We start from the raw sequence: 15,514 nt of genomic DNA on the forward strand, positions 1-15,514 counted from the left end.
TCACTTCCTGCCACCAGTTAGTTTCTGAACAAGGAAGTGAATGTGGGATCCCTGGAGGAGGAATAAAAAATAAAACAGAAAGAGCTCCTTAGCTTTTGGATTTTTAATCAGAGGAACATGCAGGGCTTAGGGGGGAAATGATTTCTTCAGGGGGGTATAAATGGGAAGAGATGCTCAAAGTCAGTGACAGGCGGTTTTAATTTATAACTCTGCCTCTGTGTGAAATGCACAGAGAATCAGGGGGAAATGAGTAATAATTCACTAAGGTGCTGTCACAGCCAGGAAGCATGAGGGCCGTCTTTGTCAGCCTGCTGCTGCCAAAAGGGCTAAGACAGAGGAAGGGCATGGAGAACAGTGGGTCTCAGTAGAGACAACTCTCTTCAATGTGCAGACACAGCCCTGCTGCTACCAGAACAGCCTGGAAGGGCCCACTGGCTCCTCAGAGCTGAAAGTCTCCCTGAAGCTGGAGAAAGTGAGTGCTCGCAAACTCTCTTCTCCTTTCCTCCTCTTTCTGTAGGTAGTTGGGAGACAGGTGGTCTGTAAAGCCAACTGTGGCTTTCTTAAATGGTACCTGAGGTCAATCTGAAGAAGAGAACAGCAATATGAGGTGCTTTACCCTGAACCAACAGAGGATATGAAGACGTCCTGGGAACCAGGGTTGCTTTGGTCAGAATGAGCTAGGTTATGCTTCAGTAATAAGCAATCCCAAAACCCTGGTTGTTCAATCATAACATTTACATGGTCTGTCTAGTGAGGGTTAGGGTGGGACGTGTCTCTGCTCCACAGAATCACTCAGGGACCCAAACTGTCAGAGGCTCTGATATCATTTAGCAGCCCCCTCAGGAACAAGCACTCTCCTTAGTCACTGACTTTTCACGGCCCCAACCAAAGAGACGCCTATCACTTGTGCTCACATTTTATTGGCCAGACTAATCATGGGGCTCTATTTAACTGCAAGAGGGTTGGGAGTTGAAGGGAAGCCAATACGAAGTATTGAGCAGTCTGTGTCTCTGCATATGAGGGTAGCAATGAGACACAAACTAACTCCTAGCGAACACAACCACTGCTTCCATCACCTTCTTGTCATTGTGTCAACTTTAAGGAATGTGCTCTAATGAGTTATGTGTTGGCCTCTCCTGGGGTTCATGTTTGTGATGGATCAGTAAGAAGAGTGCAGAGAATCAGAAGATCTACTTCATGTTAGCGATCAACACTCACGGAAGCGGCAGTCAAGAATACAAACGACGTATTGCATTTGGCAAATCTGCTGCACAAGACCTTTTTAAAGTGTTGAAGAGCAAAGATGTCAGCTTGAGGACTAAGGTGCGCCTGACCCAAGCCATGGTATTTTCAATAACCTCATATGCATGTGAAAGCTGGACAGTGAATAAGGAAGACCATAGAAGAATTGATGCTTTTGAGTTATGGTGTTGGAGGAGAGTATTGAAGGTGCCATGGGCTGCCAAAAGAACCAATAGATCCATTTTGGAAGAAGTGCAACCAGAGTGCTCCTTGGAGGCCAAGATAGCCAAACTTTGTCTCTCATACTTTGGAAATATTGTCAAGAAGGACCAGTCACTAGAGGATATCATGTTTGGTAAGGTGGAGGGTCAAAGAAAAAGAGGAAGACCCCCTACGAGATGGATTGGCCAAGTGGCAGCATCGATGGACTCAAGTGTGGCAACAGTAGTGAGGTTGGTCCAGGATCAGGCAGTGTTTCATTCTGCTGTGCTTAAGGTCACTATGGGTCAGTACCGACTCAATGGCACCTAACAACAACACCTTCATGTCCTAGTTGGATTATCTGTTTGCTGTGTGACCTTGGTCATGTTGTTTAACATTTCTGAGCCTCTGCTTTGTCATATGTTGTTAAATGTCATCAAGTCGCTTCCAACTCGTAGCGACTGGTATGGCGCTGTAGGTTAATGCGCTGGACTGCAAGGTTGTTTTGAACTGGAAGGTTGGTGGTTCAAGCTCACCAGCCACTCTTTAGAAACCCTATACAGTGTTGCTGTGAGTTGGAACCAACTCAACTACAGCACTTAACAACAACAGAGTTTCCAAGGAGTAGCTGGTGAGTTTGAACCACCGACCTTTCAGTTCATAGTGACCTTATAATCCAATGCTTGCCCTACAAGACCACACCCTATGAGTCAAAAACTAAGTTAACAATGCCTATGCTTTAGAATTATTATTATCATTGTTACTTTATTTTCTGAAGATCAGAATTAATGCAAGAGTTAGAGACTGGGATCTTCTTTTTAAGTATGATCAGTGTTACTATACATGTAGAATTCTTGTTGGAGAGCTATTATCAATGACAACTTGATCATGCATGACTAACTTCATTTGGCATTGGCCAGCTTAGAAATGACTGTGCTCTCCCTGCAGGTAAACTCCCTGCTGGCTTTTACTGTGACTTTGAAGATGGCTTCTGTGGCTGGACCCAAGGCACACTGTCACGCCACACATCCCGGTGGCAGGTCAGGACCCTAAAGGATGCCCAGTTCCAGGGTCACCAAGGTATTGTCCCTCTCTTACCTGGGTCCACCTGGAGAGATAAGAGGCTCAGGGCACCACTACAAGCAACTGGGCCTCCCCCGACCCTCAGGATAAGGCCTGCCCAAAGCTTGCCCTGGGTGTTCACACAGACTTCCCTTTTCAGAACTCCTGGGACTTTAGACTGAGTAAATATGGACCCAGGTAGAGGGCATCTTTTATTACTTAAAACTATTTAATGAAGGACTAGTTGGAAGAGAAGAATAATGGCAGAAAAAATAATCCATTAATTCAATACATGCTTTTTGAGAATCACCTATGTTAAACATAACTGTGTTGGGCATATAATTCACTGTATCAGAAAGAAAAACCATATACAACCGGGGAGACTGAGGCACAGGGAGGCCTAGAAGTAAGTAAAACCATAATCCAGTTTATAGTTGGCAAGACTGAGGCACAGGAAAGCTTGTGTCATTTGCCCCACATTGTGTCATATTCCACAGACACAGGAGACCACAACTTCCTCAGCCATCCCCCAGTGTGCCAGAACTCATCCTCCCCACAGCCCATGTTTGACTGCCAGAGAAGCAAAGAGTCGCCACACACCCAAAAGGCGGCCATCCATAACACCAGCTGTAGAGACATTGGCGTGGGCAGACTGTGGCATCAGAGAGAGCTCCCACGTTGAGCTGCTGCATAGGACAAGTCATCCAACCCTGCAGGACAGGGCTGCAGGCGCTCTCTCCCTCCTTCCTCCCCTGCATTTGCCTGTTCTTTGGGGAGCAAAAGATCCTCATACTAAAATTCACTCTCTTGCCAAGCAAAGATTGCACATTCTATGGAATGTTTAAAAAATAATAATTGTGAGCAAGAAGAACATCTGACCAAGCACTAAGGGTGCCTCTGCAGGTAGTTCTGGTTTTCAGAGCTGGCTGCACCTGAATGGGGTGACTTGTGGCCAAGACCCTCTCACAGTGGCCCCATTAGAAAGAAGGCTGAGTGGTTTGCAGCCATAGGAGAATTCTGTCGGGGCCTCTTTCTACATGAGGTGAGCCCCTGCTCCCTCACCACACTGCATCATCATTGGTGCCCTATTTGTACAAGGAAGAGTAACAGAGCTCAAGTTAGACCTGATCTTAATGTCTCTACTCTCTGTATGAGAATTGCCCTTACAGCTCCCATGTTGTTGTTGTTAAGTGCCACTGAGTCAGTTCCAATTCATAGCAACCCTGCATAGGGTTTCTGAGGAGCAGATGGTAGATTTGAACTGCCAACATTGTTGTTCACAGTCCAGTGCTGATCCACAGCACTACACCAGGAGTCCATAGCCAATTGTTGTTAAATGCCATCGTTCTGACTCATAGCAACCCTGCATAGGGTTTCTGAGATGCTGCTGGTGAGTTTGAACAGCTAGTCTTGCAGTTCAAACCCACCTTGAGGCTGAGTGCTTATTCTATAGTGCCACACCAGGACTCCCCATAGCCCATAGCCAATAAATAATTTGTCCTTGATGAAAACCTCTAATGGCAAGACTTTCACTACCTCTTAGCTTCCTTCATTGTTCAACAGCTCAGGATCATAAAGCCATTTTCCTTACTTCTATCTCTCTACATAAGGAGATCTGGTAGCGTAGTGGTTATGAGTCAGACTGCCAACCTCAAAGTCAGCAGTCCGAAACTACCAGCAGTTCCATGGGAGAAAGATGAGGCGTTCTGCTCCCGTAAAGATTTACAGCCTCAGAAACCCTATGCAGGGTCGCTATGAGTTGGAACCGACTCTACTGTACTTATTAACAGCAACAACCTCTGTACAAAGGAGCTCTGGTAGCGTAGTGGTTACAAGTTGGACTGCTAATCTCACGGTCAGCTGTTCTAAACTACCAGTAGTTCTGCAGAAGAAAGATGGGGCTTTCTGTTCCTGTAAAGATTTACTGCCTCAGAAACCCTATAAAGGGTCTCTATGAGTCGGAACTGACTCCACAGCACATAACCACCACCACCTTTCTATAACTCATTGACCATGACTTTTATATTCTGAAGGCCCACAAAACAAAACCACTCCTCTCCCACAACACAGCCCTTAGATAATTTGAAGCTAATTGTGACCCACCTACTACATGAAGTCTCTTCTCTCCTCAGCCACATATCCTAGCTCCTTGAATCTTCCTCAAGGAGAGATGATGTATTTTTGGAGAATTCTGGTCTGTCTAGGATTCTCTGCTCTGGACCCACCTAAATTTGTTAGTTGGTTGTAAGTCAATCGCACTTTACCAAAAGATGGAGAAAAGGTAGGATGAATAACTAAAGTAATGTCCAGGGCTCTGTGGGACCCCTAAGTGGTTGTGAGTTCACTGTGGCACCCACCTCTATAGCCCATACCACCTATAAGATGCTCCACGGTTCTTGGAGACTTACAGGTATGTTTTCTATCACCCACAGGGTAAGGGACCCTCAGTCCCAGGTTTGCAGGCAGATCAGTGCTGAGATAATGCAGCATATGAGCATCCTTGGGCAGAGCATGTGGCACAGGGTGACCTGTGTTCATCTGCGGGTGAGGAGAGTGAAGTTCAGAAGTGTCATTGGAGGACATGATGGAAATGGATTATGAGGGCAGGGGGCATGCTTCAAGCTGTCTCCAGACTGTGGGCTAACACTGGTGATGTTGTGAGGTCAGGATGCAGATGCTGGGACATTATAGGCAGCTTGAAATGAAGGTTTTGCATAAGTCAGAGCTCACTGATGGTGACAAGTAAACTCTCTCATTCAATTTAGGAAGCAGAACTGCATATCCTCAAAGTTGTGCCTGAGCTCCATGGTAATGTGTAGAATCCATTAACCCTGCCTTCCCCTCACAGTTCTCTTGAACCTTTCAGTTCCTGATGATGGTGCATTCTTGATTTTTGCCCCTCTCACCTCCAGGCCAATCCCTGTTGCTCAGCACCACTGATGTCCCTACGTATGAAAGTGCTACACTGACCAGTGCTACATTTCCTGCACCCATGAAGAACTCTCCGTGTGAGGCAAGTATCCCTGTTCCTCCAGTTCCCTGACCTCTCCTCCTACCCTTCTCCTTGGCCACATTTTGATAAAACCCTAAAATGAAGAAAGTAGCCTGTATGGATAGGCTGGTTGTTCTCCTGGGATCAACTCAGGATAAAAAGGCTCTTTGGGCCATCTTCTAGTCAGAGAACATCCATCAGAATGGTAAAGTCCCATCTGCAGAGACTCATTTGCAGGAGGACATTGACTTAAGTGAACCTAGAAAACATTTGCCAAGACACGACAGGGGAAGGTAATGAAGATTTACAAAAGACTTTTACAGAATCCCTTTTTAGAAATATCAGCACTCATAATCCATTTCCAATATGATAGAGCATCAAAGGTTTGATTTATAGAAATCTCACTAAGATATCAATAGCATGTAGTAAGGCACCCCTACATCCACTTAACCAGATGGTTCAAAGAGCTGTTAACTGTTTTAGTGGACAGACAAAAGGACTGGTGTCATAATCCTTAGCAATAGGCAATCTTCTCTGTTTTTGTTGTTGTTAAGTGCCATCGAGTCAGATCTGACTCATATCGACCCCATATAGGGTTTCCTAGGAGTGGCTGGTGAGTTTGAACTGCCAACTTTGCAGTTAAAATCAACCTTGTGGTCCAGTTCATGATCCTACAGTGCCACACCAGGACCAAGGGGCCAAAAAATGTACTTATCCCTCCACATGGCATAGTAACTGAGCTCAGAGATTGAGTCACACTGCCCAAGTTCAAGCCAAGTTCCACTACTGATTAGCTGTGTGGGTTATTTGGGCAAGTAATTAACCTCTAAGGGTCTCAATTTCTTCACCTGGAGAGTTAGAGACATTATAATGCCTACTTCAGAAGTATGAGGATTCACTAGGTTAATGTACATAAAGGAAAAATCAATCACAAGAAAAGGACATAGTGCCTGATGAAGTAGAGGGTTAATGAAAATGAGATAGCCCCTCAGTGAGATAGCTTAACACAGTAACCTCAACAATGGGCTCAAACATATCAAAGACCTTGAAGAGGGTGCAGGATGAGGCAACAGTTTTGTTCTGTTTTATATATATATATATATATATATAAAGGTCACCTGGAGTTGGAGCTGACTCAGCCGCAACAATGCAGGATAGTAGTTAGCCATTGATGTTCTTTAGAAGATGTCATTACCCAAACTCAGATCCTTCTAGCAGATTGGCAATGCCTGGCACCCAATAGGAATCAGTCAATATTTATATGAACATAGAAAGGGAGAATGGGGGATAAGGAAGCAGGGTTTAGCCAGAAATCTGACTGCCCACTCGAGAAGAGCAGGGACCTGCCTTGGGCTTGGACTCTTCACATGTGCTATAAAGCCAATACGTGTTTTAGATTTGGCCACTCCTTTCTTTTGGGAAAGTCACTGGAGAAATTCCTTTCTGGCTTAGTTTCAGGAATAGCTAGCTGTGCAATAGCAATTGGTTTCCTTTCAAGTTGTGGGCATTGTGTAACTGATCAGATTCTTTTCCCTTCCTTTGATTGCTAGAAATCTGAAAGAGGTGTCACTTGGAAAAGCTGAAGTGCCGAGAATGGGCTTCCCCTACAGGGCAAATTCAAACCCTTTGGGGATTTTGTGAAATAAAAACTCACAGACTTAAATCAGAATGGGAAAGATATATAAATGAATTTCTTCTGTTTAATCTGAGAAGTTGTATTTGCTGGGTCCTACCAGCTAGGACGATATACAGTTTGCACCAGCCTCACTCCAGATTGGTCTTTATAACTCTACATTTGCCCTGACTTTCTCACCATCTTCCAGTTTATGTTATCTTACTCGATTTTCTGTGTCTCTGTAAGCCACCTTAAATCCTTTTTGAAAGAAGTCAAGGCACAAATAAATAGATTCATTAAATTAAATTGTATTTGAGGAACCATGCTATCTGACTCAGATGGTGGAATTGCATAGTCATCTTCGATATTTCTCAGATGCCTCTGCATAGGTCCCGAGAAAACAGGGTTTCATAAGAGGAAATCAAAAGTGGGAGAGATCGTTGGCTCACCTGAGAGGCCAGGAGCATCCTTAAACACATTGGATCTTTAAATTTATTTTTCACTGGCTTTAATATGAGCCTAATTTCAGAAAAAGAAATGTCAGGGTAAAAATGAGATGTTTCTAATACTTTATCATTTCTCTAATAACCTTTGAGTTGATCAATAGCTTAAACAGGTGTTTTGTTTTACTGGCATGTTTTATTTTTCCTCCAGTCAATTTTGCTCGGGGCTATTTCTTCTAGTTCCTGCCCTTTTCCAGAACTGGGATCGGCAGGCGTAATGAAGGGGAAGCAGTGAGTCCATTGAACATTCACAGCTCTCGCGGTTGTTTCACCTTCGGGTTTTCAGACTATTCATCTAAGGCTGATGGGTTTTTAAATTTCCAGTGTTGGGGAAAATGTTTTCATCAGAAAAATAAATAACCAAAATGGAAATATGCATTTGAAGGTTGGTAAGCCCCACCATTTATTTTATTTGAATCCTAACTACAGAAGGCAGGAAGTTGATTTCTTTCTCCCAGGTTTGCTGGCAGGGAAACAGGATATTGCATTGCTGTATGAAGACACGGTTAATCAGTGCCTTCAAATCTCACCAGTGGTAGCGGGACCTCTGTTGTCTGTGGGGCACAAGTGCAGAAAAGATGGCCCTGGGAGACTTTCATGATGAGGGTCAGATCCACGGGGACAGACAGGCAGCTGACCCAGCTGAGCTCCCAGGCTGACCCCTAGGAGGCTTCTAACCCACCACAGTGTGTCTTCTCTAAACCCAAGGCCACGCCAAGCCCAGCCATGGGACCACCAGGGAATTAAAGTAATTGCAGAACATCTCACAACTCTCTCTCAAGAAATCCTGTAATCATCTGTGAATTTCCAAAAGGGTCCTAGTGTCTCCAGAGATGGATTTTCTTGAAGATCTAGAAAAGAGCCTCTAGTAGGTTTATGTTGCTCCAATTGTACTCACCTGAAGGTTGTTTTACGTGCAGATTCTAGGCCTCTCTCCAGAGCTCTGAAATGGTATCACTAGAAAGGTTGTGCTTTTGTTAAGTGCTGTCAAGTCTGTTCCGACTCATAGTAACCTTGTATAGGGTTTCCAAGGCTATAAATCTTTACGGGAGCAGAAAGCCTCATCTTTCTCCTGCGGAACTGCTGGTAGTTTTGAACCGCTGACCTTGAGGTTAGTAGCCCAACTTGTAACCACTGCACAACTAGGTAGGACCCAGGAATCTGCCTCTTCCAAGACCTACCCTTGGTGATTTGGATGCACATTGAGACTTGATATTTATTGGCCATAAGGCACACTTTCCAACTGTGACCAAAATTCCTTCTGAGTCCATTTAGAGTTTTCCTTGGTTTATCTGTGACTCCTAGACAGTTGGTGTCAAATCAGTTCTCACTCATGGTATCCCCATGAGTGTTAGAGTAGAACCCAGAGTACAGCAGGGTTTCCAGTGGCTGAGTTTTAGGGCTTGCTCCTGACGGACCTGTGGGTAGATTCAAACCTCAAACCCTTGGAGTTAGCTGCTGAGTACTCAGGGACTTCAGCGAAGGAGATAGGTTATGCTTATTATATAAGATCTTTCTTCTGTGGTACCTCTGGGTAGATGTGAATCACCAAACTCTGAGTTAGCAGCCAAGCTTCTTGACCATTTGCACCTCTCAGGGACTCCATCTGCGACGCCAAATGGTGGGATAGAACTTGTCATTTAGAAATTTGAGTCAGAAATGATGGGGTGAAGGCAGGGGAGAAAGAAAGGTCTGGGGAAATGGCCCTCAGAGTCCACATGGATCCAGGCCAGATGTTCACCAGTGATGCTTAACTGGTGTGCAGGGCTCTCCAACTCCACCACCTTCCTCCAAATGCCTGCCGCACCACTGCCGCTGTCTCTCACGGGCTGGTCCAGCTGCAGGCGCTTCCTCCTCTCGCTCTGCACAGTTGCACATGGAACATGAATATTTAAAAACCTCTGCCTAGCCCAGCCACAAACAAGAGATAGCGTTGTTTTTTGTTTTTTTGTTTTCATCTCTCCCTCCTCCTCTCACCCCCCTGAAAGCTATTCTCTGTGGGAAACAGGGGAGCCACTTAAAATATATTCTGATTTTATTTTATTTTTATTTTGCTGAGCTCCAGTTCAAATAATTAAAGTTGCCATCTGGGAGGGGAGCCTGGCAGGGCTTTCATGTGTTCATTTGCTGTCAGACCTGCTCGCGTCCGCTTTGGCTTTGAGACACGGTCGGATGTGTCTAGCATTGCAGCTGCTGGTAATAAAGAGGACAGAGAGCGGCAAGGCCCCACGCCGGCCCCTCCCCCTGCCGTTCACACATCTAGAAGCCTGAATGTCTCAACAAGCCCCGTGTGGTTTGAAATTCTATTTTATTTGAATAGCCTGCCTGTGACTAGAATAATTTAAACCATGTTCTCAGGACAGAACAAGGCTTGGAAAGGGAAAAAAAAAAAAAAGTGGACTTACGTATTTTCTTTCTTCTGTCCAAAACACGGAAGCAGTTTTCCTTTTATGAACTGTAAGGAAGAAAGGGACCTAGAAAGTGGAATGTGGCCCATCTGATTTTGTGGGAACCCCCCAATGGCAAGTCATACCTACACACACACGTCAGCCCTAGTGATAAAACGAGTGGACTTTGATTAGCTGCTGGGGCGGGGAGCTGCAGGGCAGAAGGCGACCCTGCTGGTCTTCTCCGTGTTCTCAGGGACTGTCTGGCCTGTAGGGAAGGAGACGCACACACTCTGTATCATTAAACCCATAAGTGTGATCCAGACAGACATGGAGGAGGAGCCTGGCATCTGTCACAGATCTCAGCCACCCCTGGATATGTTGGCTAGGCTCAGTTACATTTGTCCCCAGCCAAATAGGAACTTCAAGATGGAAAGAAGAATCAAACTTTTCTGACTGCTGTTTTTTTAAAAAATTATTTAAATCTATGGCAAAATCTTCTGTGGAAAGACAAGAAAAGGAGAGAACATCATTTTAAGATGGCTTGAGATAGAGAAAAGAACAAAGGCAGAAGGACTTTTCCTTTATCAGCTCCCATGAGACTTCCATCAACAAGTTGCCATCAAGTTGACTCCAACTCAAGGTAAACCCATATGTGTCAGAGTAAAACTGTGCTTTATAAGGTTTTCAATGATTGGGCTTGGAGAAGTAGATTGCCAGGACTTTCTTCCAAGGAACCTTTGAGTGGACTTGAACCTCCAACCTTTCAGTTAGCAGCTGAACACCTGACTGTATGCACCACTCAGAGCCAAAGGAGTGAACAGAGATACTGAATTTGTCTCATGGTTACTGAACAGATCCTGCATATCAGGGGCTTCCACAGCCATACTCTGGGTCAGGGCATAAGAAGGGCTGCAGAGGAGCTGGAAGCAGCTCATTTCAGCAAGACCCACTGTCAGTGAGTATACACAAACCTAAGGACTCCAAGTTTCATGCTGGTAGGGAGCATAGGACATCTTGTCAGCTAAAAGGGAGTTGATGTGTGTCTCCACAGAAGTTCAATGACCTGCCCTTAGCTCAGGCTTGGACTGTGAATGGACCTTGCTCTCACCTAGTTCAGGCCCCCAATCATAAATTTCTTCATCTCTGCAGGCAGGAAGGGAACACCAGTAAAATGCTGGTCAGTTACTTATTCTCTCCTCAGCCTATCTCCTCCCGTTCACTGGGACTAGATCCTAAGCAAACAAGGAAATATGGTCACCCATCTTTGGGACTCTTCCCCTATCTGTGATTCACATTGAGTGTGAGTCTTTGGGACTCTTCCCTGCCCCCCTCTATAACTCATCGTCCATTAAGTGTGCCCTATTCTTAGCCCTTATGGTCCCATTTATTTGAGCGAATCAGGAAGGAGAAGCTGTTTGAGGGATGTCATGGGTTTGATCCTGAATAAAGTTATTGCCTGGGTCCATCCCACCGTCTGAATATGTGCCCATTGGTGGAGAAGGAAACTGCACCCTTACCCTCCCAACTCACCCATTCACCCTTGCATTGGGGCTGACTGCTAACTAACGGAAGGACAAGCTGGTCCCTACCAGAGTCTGTTTTGCCCTTGTGTAGTGAAGAGATGCTGCACAAACACTCTGTGGTGGTTTACACTGAGAACCCCTCATGTAAACAGCCAGGCACCAATGCTGAACTAGAGGGGCATCAAATCTATCTCCCCTCCCACTAAGCCCAACCCCCTTAGGGACCGAGATACCCATCAGACAGTAGTCCTGTGGATATCCATCCCTATCTCATCTGATACTTGACTTCCTCTGGGGACAGAGCTCACCTTGGAGACTTTCAAGCTTCTGGGTTTTGTGAATTAAATCCAAATCCAGTTAGACTAGCCACAGATTGTTTTCATACTCCCTGTTCTCTGCACCACTCCTCTTCCTACTTTGGGGACCTTCCAAGAACTAGGGTCAGGACTCCATGATAGATATTTGACATTCAGCTGGTGGTCCAGCCTCTGCCCAGGTGTGTGTCCAGTGGGAGGAACAATGCCCCTCTTCAGGAAATACTGATGCAATAAGGGTAGTTTCCTCCCTCCTGCCTAGGCCTTGCCCCATAGCCCTACAGTCAGGAGATCTGGCTGGCTTTATGGGGACACAACAAAGGAAGCCTTGCTGAGGTAATGTGGTGTAGTGGGGAAAGCATGAGCTTGTAATCCCTTAGACCGTGGTGGAGTCCTGACATTTTCTATCTGGGCGACTTGGTGCAAATCACCTGGCTCCTCTTGACTTCCATAGCCTCTACAAGGATGCTGCAAGGATAGACAAGGTATGAAATGTGTCCACCTAGTCCTGGGTACAGGAGTCCTGGTGTGGTACTGTGAGCTAATACGCCAGACTGCAAAGCCATTTGAACCGCAAGGTGGCAGTTCAAGCTCACCAGCTGCTCCTTGGAAACCCTATACAGGGTCGCTGTGGGTCGGAATCGACTCTATGGCACTTAATAACAACACCAAGTCCTGGGTACATGGTAGGTGGCCTCACAAATCATGCGTGTGGGTTTTGCTACTCTTCGGCTGCTATTACTATTACTATCTGATTTTTGTGATGATTCTGAGTTGAAAGGGTGGGTGACTCTACACTGGTGCCTCCTCTGCTCTGGATATGTGTAGCCTGGCCATAGTTGGGGTGCTGCCTAACTCAGTGACTAGGGTACAACAAGATAACGTAGTACCTACAAGAAATGGGCTCTGTCTTCCCCTCCATCATCCCCACTATTGCCAACAGCTCCTCTCAGCACCCAGCAAGGACACGGGGAGCACCCTCTTCTAATCCAGTGAAAGTTCCTTTGCCCCACTGCCCTCTCCTTACTCCATTCCCAGCAGACACCTAAAGTGAATAACAAGCCTTTATGATAGCCCTGATGTTTACAGAGGGGCCCAGAGCTCTGTATTCTTGAGGGGCGAAGATACTGTCAGCCTTTCCTTTTACAGATGAGGCCTGTCCACCTGAAATCATGATAGCTGGCCAGTAGTATAACAAGGTGGCACTAGGGATTCTCCTAAAGAGAAATTCTGTGGATGGGACAAAACAAAACAAGTGTCACTGCCAGCAAGTCAATTCCGACTCATAGAGACCCTACGGAACAGGGTAGAACTGAGCCATAGGATTGCCATTCTCCCACAGAGCAGTGACTGGGTTTGAATCACTGACCTTTTGGTTAGTACCTCGCTTTAACCACTGCATCACCAGGTGTCCTGTGGGTGGGGCTGCTGTGTTAAATAAGAGGACTGCCTCTCCAAAAAAGGAACCTAAGTGCAGAGGAGAACGCTAAGGCAGATTGTCACTTCTCTGCAGCAAGCTGAGTGAAATGACCCAAATCAAAACATTATAAGCCTGTTGTGTTTTTTTTTTTCCCTAAAATCTCATTTTAACTTGAAAACAAATGCCAATTCTGTTTTTTCACTCCTAACATAGCTGTTTGTTCAAATACAAAAACGTGATTCATAACTCAGTATTGAGTGGCATTGGATATATCCCTGGGGAGACCTGGAAGGCATGTGTATCACAGTTTAAGAAGCCCAGAGCAAAAGCTCCAGCCCCACTGCTTCCTCCAGAATACCTGTTGTCTCCCCAACCTGTGTGATCTCACTCCATCCTCCCTGCTCACCATGGACCTACAGAATCTTACTTCTGGCAGTTGCTGACATCCCTAGTGATTGAAACAGTGACTTCATAAAATCTTTTAACTATGACTTAAGGATGGACCAAAGAACTCTGGTAGTGTGGTGGTTACGAGTCAGTCTGCGAACCTCAAGGTCAGCAGTTCGAAACTACCAGCTGTTCTGCAGGAGAAAGATGAGGCTTTCTGTTCCTGTAAAGGTCTACAGCCTCAGAAACCTTACACAGGGTCACTATGAGTTGGAACCAACTCCACGGCACACCATGATGCCATGCCATGCCAAGGATGGACCAGGCCCAGGTATGTTGCTGTAGGGTAATCTCTGGACTGCTAATCACAAGGTCAGCAGCTCAAACCCACCAGCCATACCTCAGAAACCCTATATAGGGTTGCTGAGTCAGAACAAACTCAACAGCAGCAAGTCTATGCCAGAGTCCCTGGGTGTGGCAAACAGTTGAATGCTCAGCACCTTCAGTAGCCTAAAGGTTGGTGAAGATATACTTGCAAAAGCTCAGCCATTTGATAACCCCATGATGTGCTGAGTAAAATAAGCAGAACAAAAGGACAAATATTGTATGATCTCACTTTTTATACAAAGACACCAAAACCACACACCACCACCACTCAGCAATTGCACCTTGTAGCAACCCTGTTTTCAAGGCTGTAAATCTTTACAGGAGCAGAAAGCCTCGTCGTTCTCCTAAGGAGTGGTTGGTGGGTTTGAACTGCTAACCTTGTAGTCAGACATCCAGAGTTTATCTATAGCACTACCAGGGCTCCTGATCAAAAGGCAAGGCAAACGTACAAAGCCTAGGTTTATTAGTGGTTACCAGAGGAGGAAGGGGGGGGGGGGGAAGGATTAGTGTTGGAAAAGCTGTACTAATTAAAAGTAGTGCTGCCCAGCTTATTATTGTAATTGCTGTTAATTAGTCGTAAACCTGTAAAACGTTGAATTGGCAAAAGTTGTGTGATAGGTATTTTTGCAATAACAACCAAAAACAAAAAAGAGCAGCTGTTACAGAGGCTGCTTATATACAACCAAAGACCTCCTGGGATTTGGTTTCGTGGTTTGGTGCTTTAGGGTCATGGTTTCATAGGACATCCTAGTTAATTGGCCTAATGTGTTGAGTGCTTCTGTTATTCCTCATAGTTCATTGCACAGCGCCTGGGGTCTTAAAAGCTTGCAAGCAGCTGTCTAAGGCACAACACTTGATCCCTGTTCACCTGGAGCAATAAAGGAAGAAGGAAAGTTAGAGGAGGAACAAATGGAAAGCTTGAACAATTGCCTCCTTTGCCATAAGCCTAGAAGAACTAGATGGTGCCTGGCTATCATCACTGAACATTTTGATCAAAGATTCCATAGCAGAATACTGATCAAAAGACGGAAAATGCAGAACAGAATTTCAAATTCTCATGGACTCCAGACGTTCTGGAGTTATGGAAGGTGGATGAACCCCTGAAACTATTGGCCTGTAAACCTTAAACCAAAAATATCGCCTGAAGTCATCTTAAAACTGAGCAGTCATTTAGCTTAACTAGTGAAAATAAGGTTTGCCTTGAACATTATGCTCAAGAACTATCTCTTGAGGATCAAATTGACAACAGCAGCTGGAAAGGTTAGGAACCGTCGGCGCAGTGACTTTATGTGAATGAGAGGAACAAATCAGAAAGGGAGTGTAATAATGGTTGCACTGCTTGAATATAATCAATATCACAAAATGGCCCATGTAGAAACAGTTGAACTGGTGTGTTTTATTGTATATATTCTCAACAACAACAACAAATAAAATTTAGTAAAATAAACCCTTAGAGCATAGTTCTACTCTGACACACA

General features: G+C 45.2%; 1 protein-coding gene across 1 annotated transcript in view; it reads left to right on the top strand.

Annotated features, from left to right (window-relative positions):
• ALK (anaplastic lymphoma receptor tyrosine kinase) overlaps positions 1-15,514 on the top strand; it is a 1,400,642-nt gene that overhangs the window by 1,150,697 nt on the left and 234,431 nt on the right. Inside the window, exons 7-8 of the mRNA XM_006835167.1 lie at positions 2,392-2,523; positions 5,418-5,518. Coding sequence (XP_006835230.1) covers positions 2,392-2,523; positions 5,418-5,518 — 233 coding nt within the window. The remainder of the gene's footprint in view (positions 1-2,391; positions 2,524-5,417; positions 5,519-15,514) is intronic.

The sequence above is a fragment of the Chrysochloris asiatica genome, unplaced genomic scaffold, assembly GCF_000296735.1.
Source record: "Chrysochloris asiatica unplaced genomic scaffold, ChrAsi1.0 scaffold00016, whole genome shotgun sequence".
NCBI lineage: Eukaryota > Metazoa > Chordata > Mammalia > Afrosoricida > Chrysochloridae > Chrysochloris > Chrysochloris asiatica.